The following is a 20091-nucleotide window of genomic DNA, read 5'->3' on the forward strand; positions in this document are numbered from 1 at the left end:
GCCACCACGACCGTGCACCAGCACAATGCTGCGAATAGACCTCCAGCAAGACTCCCAAAAATTGATTTCGAAGTCCAACTCTAAATATATGTACATTTGCATGTTGGAAACAAAAGAGGGTGGCAGATATAAAATTGAAACTAACAACTAAAACCAACTGACCAGTGAAACAGAATATTATTGAAATGCCCTTGTCCTTCAGAGTATAATGTAGGCAATGTAGGTGACTAGCATCAATGTACATCCTTGAAGGACGGTCGCAGTCGGGTCCAATTTGTTCTCGGATGTGGGTCAGATCGAATGATGTGCACTATTAGTTGCATCGTGCGCACTTGTGATCTACTGTCGACGACCTAACGAAGCCGATTGGCAGCTGGCATGCCCCCGTTTTAAATCACTCTGATCGCTGCATCGTCATTTACGCCCACCTTATAAGAGCTGTGATAATGGCTCTAGGGATGTCAGTAGTTTCAAGTTTTCCCAATACTATTTGTTTTTTTTTCATTTTATGGTTTTAGTTTTGGGATGTTTAAAGTTCTGCCACGATGCAGACAGCTCAAACATCATTGTATCTCGAGAATTTATGCGAATTGAAGACTTTTGACTCAAAGCTAAGTAACGTTCGAGTATTTCGAAGTGACATACCGCATTATACTGAAGGAGCGAATAAAGAGAATTCGAGTTTCAGAGCCATTCAAGAGCCTATATGAAACATAAATATATATATAGGCAAGGTTTGTATAGCAAATATCATACATAAGTACATAGGTTCCAGAACACTGGTGTAAAGTTATGTTCTAGGAAGTTCTAGTAAAGGAGGTTGTAACGTAGTTATGTTTTCAGTTTCAACGCTTAAGGTTTCTTTGGAAAGGCTTGATGTTCCCAACTGGTAGTGTAGTTACTAATAACTTTTAGATATCGGGTTAAGGTTCCCTATTTCCTCGTTTTCAAAGACCATTGACTATGACTTCAAAAAATATAGCTATCGTATCCAAAAAATATAGTTCAGGTGTAGTTGACCTGTCTATCTCGTCTCTATTGCAAAGAGGTGCAAAGAACTGAAGTCCCGCCTCTGTAAATTAACGGACAAAAGAAGTGGGCGTCCAATCTATGCATTCTAGAATAAAATGGCAGGCCTATTATTGTGCACTTGGCTACTAGATGCAAGTCGCAGGAAGTCTGGCCCGCCCGCTCTGCTAGAGTGCATTTATGTAGTTATGCCATCTAAATGACGGCGCGAAGAAAAAGGCACTGTATGATGGTAAATATAATTTTTCGCGGAATGTGCCATACGACATCTTCTATGAACTCTCATTAGGTCCAGCATAATTTGCATTAACTACATTCTCGATTGTTTTGCTAACAATAGTTTGAAAAGCTATTTCAACCGAACATTTGTTTAACGTCATTATTAAGTTAATTTTATATGTAAAGTTTTTAAGCGAGCACCATGAAAACAATCATTTTTTCATTTCGACGGAAATAATAAACATTTATTCGACGTTATGAGCTGGCTGAATTTCTCATATTGCCTGATTTTTAAAAGCTTCGACGAATTACAGTCGATACTTGAAAGATGGTAGAGAGCCTGAATTCATTTTCATAGCAACTGATTACGAAGCAGACGTTTTTAATTTTAACGCAACTCTTTATTAACTGCGGAATTTAATAACCGATCTGTTATTTTACGATTGGAGATTGATTTTTTACATAAACAGCACATACATTACATCAAACAATCTCTAATCGAAAAGGGACGGTAAAATCGGTTATTGAAATCTGCAGTTATTTGATGATTCAGTAGTATTGGATATTATTATGGAGTATCAGCTTTCATGTAAGTTTGAAATACCTATGTACAGTTACCGGCACGGATGTCGGGCTCTCGGCGGAAGAGTGGGGATCGCTTTGCGCACCCGTACGCATAAGGCAATAAGGCAGTAAATCGCCTGTGCGCAGGTGAAGGTCAGGGCCCGACATCCGTGCCGGTAACTGTAAGTATAAGATGTGTCAATAAGGGTTGTCATCTTATTAGTAACGAGTTGTACTAATACTTAGTGTTTTCTACGGTTAATAAACAAATAGCTAGTGAGTGACGCACACGGAAATATATTACGTAATGTCGCATTTACTGTATCTACAATGTTATACAATGAGGGTACGTGACGCTGCTCCATAGAACATTAGCGACTCGACCGTAGTAACATAATAACATAACACTTATATTAAACGCATAATAAAAACAATTAACTTTGTTAAAATATTTTTAAAAAGGAAAGTCAACAGTTTTGATATGAACTGTTATTTAAAAACTGAGTCAAACATAATGGAGTTAAAAATCAATGTAAGTACATACAATGATGAAAACGATCAATTGATCCATTATTTTAAGTTGTAGTTATCTCTTAATTTGTATTTAAGTATGTAAAAAGTAAAGGACGTCCTATGGCTGAGATGATGATGATGATGATGTAAAAAGTTCTATCTACCTAGTAGTCTGTGGCCCTATCAAGTTAACCTTTACTGAAATACCTGATAAAAAATATAATACAGTATCCTATTCACGCTGGCCCATGCCTCCCTCAACATACAGCCTATTCACACTGGCGGATTTTCCGAGCAACATCGACCAGCCCGTACCGGCGGAAAACAATTGACTGTTGACAACAATGACCTTACAATCCGTGTCATACGGCCCAAAAATCTAGCGGTGTCGCTCCGAAAGCCCGCCAGTGTGAAAAGGCTGTAACGCACTGACAAAAGAGCAACGCGTAATTGGAAATTATTTATTTGCTTCATAAAAGGCCCAATTAAAACTTTTAATTCTTTCTTGATTAACGGTGTAGGATTTCGGTAGATTAATTACTGGTTCGGAGTTTCTTGTATTGTAGATATAACGAAGGGGAAAGGTGACTGGGTGACGGGGAAAAGGTGGACTAAAAGAAAAGATTAAACTGCTATCCAACCAAGTCCACTAGAAGCAGTTTGCCACCACTATTGCATGTCAACCAGTCTTCCCAGATTCCTTGTCAATATCCTGTCTATATGTTATTCTTTCACGCCTTTTAACTACTACTACTGATTAAAATGAAAATTGTATAGATTCTAGATCTAGGCTACTTCTGAACTTCTTACAAAGGCTACTTTTTATGTGACTATGATACAGCAATACTAATTTCGTGATAAGCTTCATCATTCAGTACCCAAATGTTCCCTAACATCATCTTGCTTTAAATATCATCTTAAGAACTTTTGTTGTTTTTTCATACAACTGCAAAGACACCTCAATCTTATATAGGCTATCAAACTAGCGTTAACATTTCCTATAGTGCTCAAAAGAGAATACACCCATTACTCTTGGTACTTACTCATATTTTATCAAGGTATGAATAATACCTTTATTTTTGTAAGATTTAATTAAAATTATTCTAGCAGTGCATTTAATACGTGGCCAAATATAAATTTTCCTCAAAATTGTTGTTCCCTTTAAATATTATTTACATTTTTATTTTATTCCACTCAAACTGAAAATATTTTCCTGTAGGTTTTTCCGATATTTGTTTGTTCTCTCGAGTCAACAACAAGTTACTCCAATTTTATTTTTCATTGGTGCATAGCGCTTAATTTATAACTATTTCAGTTGATTAGATAAATGGAGTAAATCAATATAGGAAAATATAGTTTTTGCTTCTACTGGAGTAGTTTCAATTGAAGCATACTTTTCCTGAATGGCTTTTAGCGCACGTATACCTTTTAGGTAATAGATGACGTCATTTTTACTTCAACTGTTTGTACTTTCAACAGAGTTTAGAACATTACCAAGAAGTTTATATCTCATGGCATATCCTGTGACGTAGACCGGCAGTACGACCTACCTAGGTAGCCTACTTCTGGCTGGGAGGTACCTCCGTAGGCCGTGCGTCACCGCGCCATAACGCTCAACTCTCATTATGAGCCACTAATGACGATACAATTTATTTATACTATGTTTTATTTTAAATCTTTCTTGGAAATTAATTACATCGAGAGAAGTCTGAAAATTAAGACACCTATTCAGCAACTTAGGACTTCTAAATTACGTATCCTAAAATCAGCGGCCAATGACAATCGCACAAGAGAGCAGACTTACTAACTATGTAGCTATTTCTAAACAATTTAATGTACTCTATGCAATAATGCACAATAACTATCATCATTTTGTGTGCATGTTGATGACGACCGATAAAGTATGACGTGGAACTTGAAGTAGGTTCTACGGAACGTAGGTACTATATAGATAGGTACTTTACACGACTAATCTAATTCTACATTACTATCATGTAGGTACAGGTATGCCGGGTGTACCTACATGCGCAAGTGACAAGCAAACCAAAACGCGGGAATTACTGGTACTGTTAATAGGTAAGTACAAGATTTTTTTTTTGTCAGCTAGTTAGAGGATTACTTGACTGACCACCACCCAGCTAGGCAATTGATAATTTGGCATGTACGCTAGGTATCACAATTTCATTGGATTGCAGGTTTTGGTGGTTTACTGCTCCATAACTATGACGTTTCATTTACTGAAACTTTCAACAAAACAAAGTTTATAATTTAACTATTTCAAAAACTAATTTCAGTTTTCAGTAGGTATTTGTTGTTGCGGCAACAGAAATACATCTGTGTTTTTTTACTGATTAACTATCTCGGTTCCAGAGATACAGCATGGTCATAGATGGACTCCGAAGCCCTAGCAATAGGGGTCCAGTTTTAATCTTGGGGTGCGGTACCAAAAAAGCCGGCCGAGTGTAAGCCGAACTCGTGCACCGACAGTTCCCAATTTTCCGATATTTTCTATAACGTCTAAATTCCCGACACTGCATCGCGCTGTCCGCGTTCTATTTGAATTTCCTTATTTACCTTGGAAGCCGGCAAAAAAACTATAAAAATATACATACCATATTTTTTTAATAAAATAAAGTTTTCAGAAAAATGTAGGCCGTTACTTAATCCGCCAGCCAGAAATTAAAGGAATTCCGTGAAGTAATTTTTACCTTTGGCGTAGTTTACTGTTCGTAGAAATGCATTTTACGATGGTTATCCCGACAAATCCAAATAGTGGATTACCATTTCAAAAAAAAAAAAAACCTTGATCAATTTTATATTTAAAAAAATACGTGTGGCACTCGGGGACTGCCGCGGTAAAGCTATTGCATAGCATTCTGTATTGTATTCGTCCGATTTCGGAGCAGCTCGTCTCGATTCGGGCGAGTTCCGTAAAGTCGTACAATACGTTTAATCGCACGACACACAGTGCCGTGTCAAAGAATGCACATCCTTCAAGCCACACCTCCGTGCCCGTCGGAGTGGGAAGCGTGAGGTTTTTTCGTTACGGAATTTCTGGATTTGGTCCCCGCGCTCAAGGCCTGCGATAGAAGCTACACAATAGCTTAAAAAAGTGTTTAATTTTTACAAAAAAAAATAACACACTTTGCAATATCGTCTGCTTTCCTATTCACATTTATAACTACTGTTTTCGTCGTCTTAGTCGAAAATTCTATAATTCTATGTAGTTTAATTGATTGGTTGGACTTCAACTCAAGAAAAGTTGAAGTCAGCTTCGAAAAAGTCTTCATACTTATGAAAGCTAGTGTTCATGAGTACGAACCTACATTGTCGAATAAAAAGTGTTACCTAATTGTGCTATTTAAAGGAAAAAGCTAATTACATAATAACATAGCTCGATGTTTTATTTTTGGTCGCGCGTGTAAATAAAAGCAGTACTGAAGTACTTTTGTTTTTCCGTTATGATTCATTTATAGCAAAACCTAAAGAGGATTCGATTGCGGAAAAATAAAATTCAAGAGTGTGTAATATTAGACTCTACTGTGGTTACATGTTACTTCCACTACTAAAGCTACCTGATGTCGATATGTCAATCTCATCTTGAGCTGAACAGAGAATTCTTTGGGCTATCACATTTTTTGTCAATTGTCGATAAGTTAAAAAAAAATCTACTGGTCTCCTAGGCCCAATAGTACGGTACTAAAATAGATTAGTTACAGTTGGGCTATAGCACAAAATAAATACATAGATGTTGTCGAAGATGTCTCTCACAAGATTCCCTTAATCTTTGAATAAACTCTAGACACGTATTGTAAAACAATCCCTGAGAGTAAAATCTAAAGTTAAAACAAATTGGAAAACACAAACCAGCTTGGAACAAATGAAAACACAACCAAACTTTGATGCTGACTGCATCAAAGTTTGTTTTCATTCATAATTACTTTTAGAATGAATCATACTCGGATTTGATCTAGTATTAAAAAAATAAAGTTTAAGTATGAAGAAACATTCAACAAAATTCGTATCGAGGGGCTTTCCACTTCATCCCCCATAGTTAAAAAAAAACACTGTATTTTTTACCTACCGCGATATAAGATCAAATAAAATAACAAAATAGACGCCACTTTAATGTTTACTTCAAATTATCACATGAAAACACAAAACGACTAAACTTAAAAAAAAAGTAAGTAACTGCAAACTTTTGAGAGTTTCAGAAGAAGAATTGACTATTATTTATTGTTTATTCACGGAACTTTTTACTGAGTATTTTAAGAGGAGAAAATCCAAGAGTTAGAGAAGTACTCACTGTAGCAGCTCATAGTGGTAGTGTTGTGCAGGCGGCTGCAACTCATGCAGCGGCAAGTAAAACTCGTGCACTCGCGCGTACTCGCGCGCCATGCCGCGGCCCGCGTGACGCGCGACCCACGCGACCACACCGCGCGACGATGTCACCCGACTGGCGATACTAGCACGGCACTACACGACGCGCTCCGGCCACACGCATCTATCCACAACACCCTCGACACAGCCTGTATGCTCCGCGCCGCTCATCAACCCTTACTACTCACATATTTAGCCCCACACACAACAATATCTAAACAAAATACACTTTATTCGAATTGCGAAAATGAGTGTTACTAAAAACTCTTAAGAATTGTTTATTGTGCTAGGATTGTTAATACCAATAAAAAATAAAGATAAGGCGTGTTTAATACACAGGCTTACTATTTTCTGTAGTTAGAACACTGTGCCGCCCACTTCTTATCATCACGAAACTTCTGGTCCCACCCAGCCCTTATTATCAAATCAATCATATACTTGTTTAGCGAAAACTTTAGCTAGAAACCCACTTCGAAAACTATATTGCTAAGCTAATTGATATTGTGTTCAATTCGGACGCATGATCGGTGCAAGCTATCAGGCGTAACCGCCTCGGGACGACCACGGACCACCTTTGGAAAACTATAGCACTCGGCGCGCTCTGAGTACTTATGTAGTTGAGGGTGTGTGGGGTCGTGGCTGTCCTTCAGTTGCAAGGTTGCACTAATTTAATTATTTTCCTGCATTCCTACTTTATATGCATCGCTCTCCACTACTCCGTTATCATTTATTTTCACTTTTGGGCACAAAATAACTGATGAGATGTAATGTTACTCAAACATGTAGTCTTAAATTGTTCTTAATTGTAGCGTTTGTGCTTAGTACACATACTTAACTAAACCTAATTAAAATCTCTCTTTGCACTAATCACTTCAGGCACAAAACACGATTTTTTAGTTTTTCACATGATTTGCAACCCACTTCTCTAAAGAAAAAGAGAGACGCGCGCGATTTCACTTCCTGCAAACTGCCAGGCAATATGTTGTATTCTAGCGCAATCATGAACGGCTAAAAGTGCATCGCGATGACGCAGCGTGGCCCTGAACCTGCCCTTCACCAATGGCAGCGGCTCATACGAACCTACGCCGATAGATTTTAAGTGGAGCCAATCCAGCGCGCGCCTACAATACTAACGTACTCAATAGTGTAAGTCCGAACAAGTAATGGATAGGCAGTTCAGAGACGTTGCGATCTCTAAACATATAATAGCTTGCTTACACGTGCCACTGCTGCAGCTAGTAAACATATCGTAATATTATGCAACTGAACAAAATGCACTTAGTCTTGTATGTAGCGCATGTACAGAGGAGTTAGTCACATCGCGTGATGACATTACGAACGGCGACTATCATTGAGTGGGTCAGCCCTACTCTGTAGCATGCAAGCATTTAATAATAATAATGAAAACAAAACGCAAATGCATCAGTTTAATGAAAACAAGGTAACAATTCCGGTATTGACGTCACGCCTTGTCTGAAGACGGCATAACAACTAGAATCGCAGTCCATAATTAAGTAATAAAGGTAACATAATTATGTAAATATCATCATTTACCTCCCTTCTGGTTGTTTTCATAATCCAATCTCTGTAAGATCCTGCTCGTGTTATCGCTCCCTACGTTAAATGTGTGGCATACGTAGATGTAAAAGTAAAAGAAAACGTATTTAAATTCGATTATAATAATAATTCTTCGATTATAATATTTGTACCAATGCAGCGGCTTATAATAGGGATTCGGGATATGCTTCAATGCGCGTGTCTGTTATACTAACTGGAGTAAGGATACGAAGACTTTTAAAAGAGGAAATTATGGACTGACGGAAATTTTTTTTTTTCACCTCCGATAACCAGAGTAAAACAGTTGGAAGTCCCACTAAGTCGTAAATAACTTTTTTTTATAGAAGAGTATTCTGAGGTGGTAATATTTTGCAATCGAGGCCAACTCTGGAAAATTGAAAGCACGTTTCGGGTAAAAACTTAAAATTCATTTGTGTCTGACATGATAGAGGCGATAGAACTCAATATTATGTAGCAAATTCGTTGTTTGGGCTTATTTAATTTGTACGGGTTTTGACGGGTTTTAATTATAAATTGTCGCCTTACAGTTGGAGATGAAGTAAAGTTTTGGGAATCTCTTAACGGCTCCATAAACTTTTCTAAAAACAAAACACAAATGATGCAAAGGTTTATTTTTGTATTCTGTGCAAAGGTTTTTTATTCTCTGCTATCATCAACCAATGTTTATTATTTTTTTATCTAACAGGAATATCTGAATCAAATGTAATAATTTGTCCCGCCTTTGTAGCCTATAGCTTATTATAAGTTCTCCGACTTCTCTAAGCTGTGCCTTAAAAAGTCTTAAAGAATTGAGAATCCCACTTGTACATGCACTGAAGGTGTGATTGCAGTACTCGGCTGATTGCCGATCAATAGCTGATTTAAACAGGTTCCTTATCAGCACGCGTAAGTGGTAATTAATCAACTTTAATCAAAACGACGTACAACTGATACCGGACTTTTCCTCTCAACATTGGATCATTCGATTCATATTTTGGCCTTTCCTAGAGCTAGTTTACCTATGTTACTATTGAAAAGAGGCTAAGTTTATGAGGTTGTAATGGATCTACCTGGATAAGCGAATATTTTTCACAGAGGGGAATGAGTGAGACCGCAAGACACGGCTAGTGCTTATTTTTTACTTTTCTCTTCAGTCCAATGAAAGACGATTCAAGAAAAAAGATTGCCTAATAGGTAACTTTATAATTAGGTATAGTATGAATTACAAACTGAGCTGACGACGAGTTAATTATACAAATGCATGCAAAACGAATAATGATTAAGTCATAAAAAGAAAATGCACACCTTATCATTCAGTAACATACGTATGTTATAAAACAAGTACATATTTGTAATTTCGTAATGGATTTACCGCTAAAACCGTCCGCGACTGACTCTTACGACTTTAATACATTATGGCTGATTTCTACGATTTTTTTCACAAACTAAACCCCAGACTTGTTTAAGAATCTCTATCTTCAGGGTAGCCTTCGAAGTTTATGGGATTGTAGACTTGAATCATTCGCGAAATAAGATCGAGACAGACACCTGGATAATCATGTGCAAGTGCCAAGTGTCATAAGGCAGATCTAACCATATGACGGGAGCAGAAAGACTCTTGGCCAGCAATATGGAGTCATGAGCTTACGGGTAAAGCTTGTGCAGACCAAATTGACGCGGGTCTACTGTTATAACTTAAAGAAAACTTTTTTTGGATGTTCTTTCAAATAATATTTTTTTAATTTGTTTAGTTCAACATACGCAGAACAACAGCCTGCTCATCGTCCGACCATCACGTTTCTGTCCAAGTTACCCACGTGGCGCAAGACGCTGCCGATATAATATCCTCAAATCACTGCATAAATAAAACGGCTTCCGTCACATTTAGCCCACTAAACTGAATCGATTACTTTAAGTTATGCAGCAAATAAGCTGATGTATGTATGTTCGAGTGTACAGATAACAAGAGAGTACAAAGACACGTTTCTGACGGCATGTTCGTATGCTGTGTACACTTTGTTCACAGTTCTCAGCCACCACTGCCACATGTTACCTTTGCTAGGGCAAGTAAACTGATCTTTCTGTGTTACGCAGAAGTATATTCACGACTATATATTCTTGTAAGTAATACATCATGTTAATACAATACTCCGCGCGTAATACCCCAGGGATCCTTGTATATCAACTGAAAGTGTAGTTATGTGCATAATTGCCCAAGTAATTTAATGAATGTGTAACAAAAACAACGGTGAAATATATAAAATGTAAAGTCGTATGCTAAACCACAGATTCCTTATAAACTACGTGGTACTGTCGTCGACCTCCAAATTAATTCATACAACGCACACAACTTGTATCTAGAAACTTCCTAACCATGAATTGGTTTTCCATTTAGCTAGATGCAGCTGAATTTCATGATTATACGCAAAGCAACTGCTGTTTGACCTCTGCAATTTCCGCAAACCAGTTAGGTACGTTCGGGGAAACACGGCTGTTTTGAGCAGGCCCGTCATTTGACTTCATTAATTTACAATTTACGGGCATTGCACTCATTGGAATAAAAAAATATGAGTACAATTGGAGTTTAATTCAAGTAATCAGACAATAATTGAAGTTTTGACGACCTAAGTTTATAGAATTAAATTAAAAAAAAAGGTAAGTAAACGGTCTCCCCGTATTACTTAATTCAAGCTTATGACAACAATGTCACGCGTATCAGCACGGCGCCGCCTCATGCCATCGTCCCATCACTACTAACACGATTATGCATGCGACACTACATTTTACTTTCAATACTTTTTTGCACACACACGTCATTAAGGAAATTCTGAGCTTGATGCCAGACTGCACTATTTATGGAACAAGTAGAACTAGTGCAAACGAACTAATCGTCAGCTTACGATAAGAGTTGGCATTAAGTAAAAGTAATGTCAGGTCCTGACAGAGCAAAATAAATATAAGAATCTATCAATAAATAATACCAAAGAGGATAAAGAATAGGTTAGCCAGCGAAATGGCGAAAAATATCAGCTTACTCGTGGGCACGGTCAGTGTCACCGGAGACTCGGACTAATCACCCAGAGGGGTTGGTATTCCGAAGAAATCTTCGCAGGTTCTTAACACCGACACCTGACACTTTAGGAGTATTGCGTCATCGGTGTTCCTGATACCTGTCCATTGTTATATTTGTCCGCAATGATATCTTATGAAGAAGTTTTTTAAGATGTAATCACTGGATCTTATTGAACAATTCTAACTGATGATAATGGTCTTAGGTATCGATTTTGATAAATCAGCTCTTAAAGAAATGAAATAGGACCCCTTAGAGCTCCTTGAGATAACGCCTGCGTTAAGTCTATCATCAATAATTTTACAGATTCTTTTGCACTTCTATTTATTACGAAATTTTACTGTAATTTGTTTCTTATAACATCATCCTCCGAGCCTTTTTCCCAAACTGTGTTGGGGTCGGCTTCCAGTCTAACCGGATTCAGCTGAGTACCAGTGCTTTACAAGAAGCGACTGCCTATCTGACCTCCTCAACCCAGTTACCCAGGCAACCCGATACCCCTTGGTTAGACTGGTGTCAGACTTACTGGCTTCTGACTACCCGTAACGACTGCCAAGGATGTTCAATGACAGCCGGGACCTACAGTTTAACGTGCCATCCGAAACACAGTCATTGGTGTCTAAGATATACTTAGAAAGTACATACAAACTTAGAAAAGTTGCATTGGTACTTGCCTGGCCTGGGATCGAACCCGCGCCCTCATACTCGAGAGGTTGGTTCTTTGCCCACTAGGCCACCACGACTTGTTTCTTATAACATTGTATGAAAATGCTTTTGGAGTTTTGGTCGCCATATCTTCTCCTTGAAGTCCTCAAGTAATATTCCCCAGGCCGACATAACATCGAAGACGACACAAAAACTAAACAAATAACCGGAATTGATTATCTCGTCGTTACAACAGCCTGTAACTTTGTATAAATCTGTGAATTTGTTCTAAAATTTGAACCAACTTAGTAGGGAGAAAACCACAGCGTGGAGCGAGCCTAGTTCAACATCCGGTTTGTACAACATTTAGGCAAATCGCTCGACAAACTAGAGGCAACTATCTTAATAGACAGCAATTAAATCAATATTTATGAGATGTATCTTATGCTATCATAACTTTGTATATTACAAAACAAAGACATTATTGACGTACTTATTCAAAATTCAAGAATGGGACATAGTTTATTGATTTATGGCATTTCTGAAATCACAAAAAAGTTGGTGTACCACCTACGTATGGTTTTACAACAGGCTTTAGGACAGAGGTTGGATAGCTAATCAATAATCACGTCACATACGCTCTGTTATTTAAGCGTACTGTATTACAGAGGGTTTGCGTACAATTGCACCCTGTCAGTTCACCGACGAAAACAAAATACCTGTTGCATCTGTTTGTGACACCACCCCTCCCGCCTCCCTGGCCTGCCGTCTCGCTGACAGCCAAGTCGCCCACTACGCACGGCACAAATACAAACCCTAGCGTCGATACGTAGTTTCCCAAATTGTTACTACGGGTTTTCGATGTTAGAGAATTTTATATTTTGGATCATAAATCACGGCCACTATGATTAAAGACCGTCCAATTAACTGCTGTTTTGATGGTATCTACATAGAAGAAGCGAAATATATTATGTCATTAAAATATTATATTTTTTAAGAATTTATAATTAAATTCAACAGATGATGAATATGATAGCATGATTCAAGTACCCATATTCTTAAAACAATAATTTAGAGCACGTTTTGTAAAAACAATGGATATTACAGCCTCCATCCAAGTCTCAATCGAGATGAACTGCAATACTACCATGGTAGGGCCACTAAACGAAATGCTTACGCACTTGATACGGCTACTGGACGCTGAATACGGATTACAGATATTATTATCATACTGTCGCACGCACGATGCCCCCCGTGGCTACAACTTCATACCGCCGACAGTCATTGTCTTCCATGACAAGGTGAACCGAATCGCTATTAAATAAAACTGCTAAATAAATAGAGGTAATATAATATGTATATTACACGAACATTTTTAAAATGTCCGCAAAATTAGACCATTTGTGCACGATTACATGCCTGCAATGAATGTGTACACTTGAAGAAAATTTTTTCCGGGAACATGTAGATAAAATTAATTTAGGATGCAAGCTTTTATTCTGTCACAACATTGACCAGCGACATTTTAAGTATATTAACTGCGTTTGTTGTTGTGGACTTATCGTCATAAGCTTGCCCAACAATTTATGTATTCGGGTGATAACCCCAACACATATACGAGAATAGCCTAGTTGGAAAGGTTCTCACTGTGATTTTGGTATGGTAGTACCCATTTCAACTATGTGATATCGCCTATGCTTATGTACATATTTTTTTAAGGAAAAATATTTCTGAAGTTACGTAATATTCCAGTTTAAAAAGTTAGTGGTCTGCAGCTGCAGAGTATAAATTTCCAATTGTTCTTTACCAACCTTTAAGTTGTTGATACGTCTTCAATTGACGTACTTTCACAGAAGCATTCAAATAAATTAAAACTTTTAAATGAGAATTAGTGGCTTAGTATATAAGAGGTACCTGATATCCTCAAGTGTGTTAATTGTAGAATAACCTGCTTGACCACTGGTATTAATGTAATAATTACACAAATAAGTTGTCGTGCGAATACACAACAATTTCTGTTTGCAAAAGATTGTACTTCGATTTTACATAAAAATCCGTTCAGACGTGCCTTCTACTCTTGCATTTGCGAAACGGAATAACTTTGCAAGTTAGAATAACTAAAAGCAAATTGTATCAGGTAAACAAGGTTAGATAACATGGTTATTTTTCTGATAATGCACATTACTGAAACAAGGTGATCCATCTTGAGGACGATGTTGTAATGTTAGAACTTTTTGTGAACATCTTATTTGAAACTAGCGACCCGCTTCGGTTTCGCACGGGTTAACAGTATTTCCCCACTATTTAATGTATGTTATTAAACATATTAACCTTCCTCTATAATTACTCTGTGTATTAAAAAAACCGCATGAAAATCGGTTGCGTAGTTTTGAAGATTTAAGCGAAAAAGGGACAACGGGAGAGACATAGAAAGCGCCTTTGTGTTATACTATGTAGTGATTAGTAGGAGAGTGCAGTGTACCTGATGTGTCGATAGCGCGTCATGAGCACGCACCTCTTCCGCGGCTGTTGGTGGCGCCGCTGTTACCTGCAACAGACAGGATCCTCAGCTTGGCTGGCCACATTGGCACCCTGCCTCTCTAGCCGTAGATTGGAACGTTTTAGCTCGCGATTGATGCTGTCATCGATCGTGAATGAATCGTGACACCAAATGTAAGATTTGCCGAACTAGTTTTGCAGTCGGCCAGTACAGCAACAGTAGAACAGTATTTGGCAGTCATTTGTTGTAGTCTACCGAATTTGGGCAAATCAATCACCCATAATGATTAAAAAGAGTTTTTGAGGTGCATTATAGGTATAATTTGATGAGTATTGAAGATATATTTGAAAGCTTGACTTTTAAGTCTCCTTTTTCTTCGTCTCTTCGAATCAAAACTAGCAACGCTGGTCTAAACATACTGACTTTGACTTTTATTTAAACAGTTTTAGAAAACTTATTGATTACAGGTAAAAGATAATAATATGAAGTAGGTAGAGATGGGCGGCAGTTAAGGAAAAGTCGATCGGTTAAAAGGTGAATTAGGGTTATGGTGGTGAATGTGTGATAAGCAATGTGATATTATAACAATTAATATCTGAAGTGTTTATCATGTCATATTATAAAAGGTGTAATTTACCATTATTAGACTCATTGGTAGCGCCAAGCGATAGAAATGTATATTTTATGATTTCTGTTTGAAGGATGCATCGGCAAAAGTATGTTAGTACTAAGTAATATTTTACCTAAATGGATAAGGAACTTTGTTACGACTTCAATAAAAAATGCATTTGAATATATTTGGATGAAATTCGTCACCAAGAATGTAAGCTAATGATAACATTTATTCGGGTAGAAATTCCCTTAGGAGGCAGGCCACACCGCGGAAAACTACTATGACCTATTCTAAAGAAGTAGCACTCAGGTGCCGAAGGTGCGCAAGATCTTGTTCACAATAACATACAAACTTATTCATTCGTATACAAATCTTTTTTGAATGCTTAATGGTAAACAGGTACGTTCCAGAATGTCCATAATTTGTTACATTTCAATATGTTACAATTTATGTTTGCAAATAAGAACTTTGTATGAGTCACAATGTTTCTGGATGAGTTCATCTGCATTATTGAATCTATTGTCATGAAAATAAACTGCCTATCGATATACATATTTAGGAGCCGCCTTCCAGGCGGAGAATATTAAACATAAAACATTCACCACAGAAAAAATAATCACCCAAGTGCATGTCACTCTGGAATTTTATAATACGAACTCAGAAAATAAAGTTTGTTTATCTATAAAAAAATAAAAGTGACACAGTTGCATCTAATACGTAACTACGTATAATCTACTACACTATGGAACACACTCAAAACTCGAATCGTTTCAAGTTTGAGTGCATAATTCATTAGTGATTTGGACAAACAACAGCTAAATCAAAGACTATCATTGCCAAACCTTTGAGGAATCAGAGTGAATCAAGAATAGTAACAATACAATTTTGCATTACTTACTGTAGATATACAGCTACTGCTTCCAAATTAATAATGGTGTGCGATTCCAGTACATCACATATTTTCTGACAAAGTTTTTCAAACTAAGTTATATAGCTTCTGAAAGGGAATAGAAGTGATACCAAAAATGCTCAGTTAGGCAAATATTGCTACGAAACAGTAAAAAAGGCTTATGGTCCATGTCGCTCGTTAACAGGCGATTAAGTTCGTTAACTTGCCGCGGCAAGTTAAACTAGGCCGCTTGAAAATAGATTAGCTGGAACAACAGATCTATACTGATCTGCCGATAGCATAAACTAACTAAACGATTGGATTCTAACCACTGCTAATTCGATATTGAAAATCATTAGTCACAATACAGTTGTATCTGTTGACGAGACTTTACTATTTTATATGTTGTTGCGAGACCTCTAACAACCTCTCTTCATAAATGTAACCAAATAATTTTACTTTTATAGGGATCTTTTCAATAACTCAGTCGCGCTTTTTTTTACTTCTGTAACATAGCTCCCGGCATAGTCTTTGCTCATGGCTAAATAACAGCCTCTTGACTAAGCTAAGATTTCGCAGCATCATAAAAAGTTTATATGCGTTGTAGAATTCATGTTAAAATATTGGTCTCGGCTTTTATTTGTCAGCCAATGTGGGTCAGTCAGAAGCTGGGAGTCTGGCTACCAACCGTGCCAAGGCGCTTTATCTGTCGCTTCTTTAGTGGATGAACCGCCTAACGGAAACAAAACTGGTTGTTGGTACTACATATACATACATACCTAAATCCCATGAAAAACTCACCATGATTTACTTGAATTACATAATTTACATAGGAAACGTCAACATCGGAGTAGATACGTACGGGTGGGTAATATAATCCTTCTAGATTCATGAGACATGTTTAGTCATGGGTCAGATTATTTTAGTTTTACATAGCGAAAAGCGTAAAATGTTTTAATAAGAAAATGTCAACCTATTTCGATCGATTTTGAATAATTTTTCGATATTGTGTTGTGAAAAGTCCTTGAACGGTTGATAAATTCATAGTGTATTGTTTATGTACATTACATGTTTTGACGGTTCCATATTCAACTAAAAGTCTACAACTTTGTAAGGTATATTTGGTTGTATATTTGTGTATATATTTGTATATATTATATTGTATATATTTTATGTAATTATAAAAGGTATATATTTAATTTATTATAAGGAATTATTCATATAGATTCTTTTTATTAGTATAAAGTTGCACATTTGCCCTACCCCATCAAATCACTCTTTCACTCTAAGGTTGGCTGGAAGAGAACCCAACACTGGGTTAAGCTCGCCATTGTACATTATCTCTCTGTATTCAGTGTGTCTCTCTGTATTTATGTGTGCAATAAAGAAAAGAATAATAATAAGTATATTACAGTGGTTTGAAAAACGTTGCGTTGTGTTCAAAATTGCAAAAGTAATTGTAAACTCGGGATTAGAACTTAGCAGCGCCGAGAAGGGCGAGTTGTCCCTCTATTAACAGACAAAATAAATATATTTATATATGTTTTTGTGGAGCGCCTAATAGTCGTTTCTCTCTCAGAGTTCCCAGAATTATAAAGATCGGAGGGTTATGTATAATACAACTAGCAACGTTCTAGCGTAACGCGTCTTACAACCACTTCACAATCAAAGGGACCAAAAAGTTTCAAGTTTCTAACATACTCATAAGTTTGCCAATATTCTATTCGGTAGGCCAGTCAAGTGAGCAATATACAGACGGAAAATACGAGTCCTATAGTGTTCTACTGGAAAATCTGTCAATAAAAGGGTGGAATACCGTTTTCGGATAAAGCTGTCCAAAAGGTTAAAAATGTGATTGTAAGCAATCCAAATTGTAAACAAAGAGTTTACGTGAACCTATTTCAAAAATCGATGCGACAAATAGTCGTCAATAAATAGTAGCCAAATTAGTGTCAAAATTGTGATGCGTAAATATTTACTGAGAACCAGAGTTTGAGTTTATATTTAGGGATAGTATAACGATCAAAGAGATTTTGCTAGTACATGTGTAATATATTTGATAACGATTATTACTGTCCTGTCTCGCGATAAAGGCACCTTTCGGTATCCAGTATACTCCAACAGTGGCAGATCCTAAGCAGCCATCAGAAAATTTGACTATTTTTCAATACAAATTAGGTACCTAGTACAGTGTCGGTAGCACTGTTTTATTTACAATCTAGCTAGTGATAATGATGTCATAAGCTTGCAGGCTATGCAAGATAGCAGGAGTCGCGATAGCCAGCTAACATCATAATGCAAATAGCAACATGCAAAATATTCTAGACAAAATCCTTTGTCTTATCAGTGACGTATATTGATACATCAAAACATGGCAAGTACCTACAAATCAGGACACGCTTGTACAGTATTTACTTGTTGTTTTTACCTCTTACTTTAGAACTCTTTTGATATTATGTGCATATTTTGTATTCCTGTAATAGGTCCCTCCCGTATTGTATAATGAAAAGGATTCCATTAATTTTCAAATTAAAAGTTTGCATCTAGACACGGCGCCTGTCGCTAGGGTCTGTGTCTTACTGAAAGGGGAAAAAGAGATTATAACAAAGGCTTCGCAGTTTAGGGGGCTCCCATACAACAAATGTTCTTTTTGGTCGTTTTATTAGGTAAATGGTATCAACCCTTAGTGCGCACGTGTCTCGTACTTGGCCGGTTTTTTGGGTTCCGTACTCAAAGGGTAAAACGAGACCCTATTGTTTTCGCTCCTCTATCCGTCCGTCTGTCACCAGGTTCTATCTCATGAACCGTGATAGTGAGAGAGTTGAAATTTTCACAGATGATGTATTTCTGTTGCCGTTATAAGAACAAATACTGAAAACTAAAATAAAACAAATATTTTGGGGGGCTCCCATACAACAAACGTGGTTTTTCGTCAGTTTTATAAATAATAGTACGCAACCCTTCGTGTGCGAGTCCGACTCGCACTATGCCGGTTTTTTTTAATGTTATGTGAGATCGGTATAGACACAGATTTCTATTGATGAGTATTGATTGGAATATACCGGTTTTTCTACTGCTTGACATAATCAATCTAATGGCTTTACTTATTTTTTTTTAATATTTATCTAACTGTGATTTGAGCAGGCCGCCAAAACATTTACCCTCTTATTATAAAACGCGGTATCAAATAAGTATCGGCTTTTGTACTACCTTTAATCCACCTTTAAGTACGACCTTGAAAAAACGTTATTACAAAACGCAGTTTATCGCAAGTCCTATTACTATCTGTAGTACAAAAGATAAACCATCGAGCCCCCTAGTTTAACTGCAGTACTTAGTCGACAAACGTCAAATTCCGACATTATTTACTTTTGAGGTTATTTGTTTTGTGATGAAAAAAACGAAAGTGGATATAAATATGTGTGATTTGGAATACTTGGATGTGTTAGAATACTATTGAGAGTGTCCGGGGACCCAACAGAATGCGTCATCGACAAAATCTCTTCAAATTACCTGACGACAATTTTCGATATAAATATCGATTTACGTTTTTCGAAATAATAGTCAATTGAATGCATGATGATAATCCAGGATGATCCTATGATGCTCAACTGGGCTCGCCATAAAGTAAGTAGCCTTTACAGTGCAAGTAGGTTGCCAAAACATCCTAATTAATTGTATAAGAGTCAAAGTTTTTATTATGGATGTTTGTTTATGTTCCACGCATAAACTACCACATAGATTTTGATGAAACTCCGAAAATATATCAGATTATCATACAGTCTATTGTTTATTTACAGATTCAAGACTATTTTGGCGTTTTGCACGCCGTATCTCTGCCAGTAATATGCAATGTTTGTAAAAGACTGGAAGCTTGCTAAAATGTAGAAAAATGCCTAGATGTGAAAGGGAACAAGATTGTGTGATGAAGAACAGTGTCCAACATGTACCAGTGCATTTGACTGTATAAATAGACATCGGAATAAAATATAATTTTCTACTTTTATGTTGTTTCAAATGTTTCATTTTCTTTTGGTAATTTAATGCACACGATATTCTGTGTGTAAGTTATTGTGCACTTAATTTTGAAGAGGTTCTAATGAGATGCACAA

At 37.0% G+C, this 20091-nt stretch overlaps 1 protein-coding gene across 6 annotated transcripts in view; it reads right to left on the bottom strand.

The window, feature by feature from the left end:
* Window positions 1-20091, bottom strand: part of LOC124644784 (protein cycle) — a 49200-nt gene that overhangs the window by 26821 nt on the left and 2288 nt on the right. For 2 of the 6 annotated variants that reach the window (XM_047184327.1, XM_047184326.1), the window contains exon 2: window positions 14460-14525. The exons of 1 other annotated variant lie outside the window; for it this stretch is intronic. In XM_047184327.1, coding sequence (XP_047040283.1) covers window positions 14460-14482 — 23 coding nt within the window. In that variant the 5' untranslated portion in view covers window positions 14483-14525. Of the gene's footprint in view, window positions 1-6631; window positions 7700-14459; window positions 14526-20091 lie in introns of those variants that run through there. 3 more of the 6 variants (XM_047184323.1, XM_047184321.1, XM_047184322.1) reach the window with 2 other exon arrangements.

The sequence above is a fragment of the Helicoverpa zea genome, chromosome 31 (assembly GCF_022581195.2).
Source record: "Helicoverpa zea isolate HzStark_Cry1AcR chromosome 31, ilHelZeax1.1, whole genome shotgun sequence".
Classification (NCBI taxonomy): domain Eukaryota; kingdom Metazoa; phylum Arthropoda; class Insecta; order Lepidoptera; family Noctuidae; genus Helicoverpa; species Helicoverpa zea.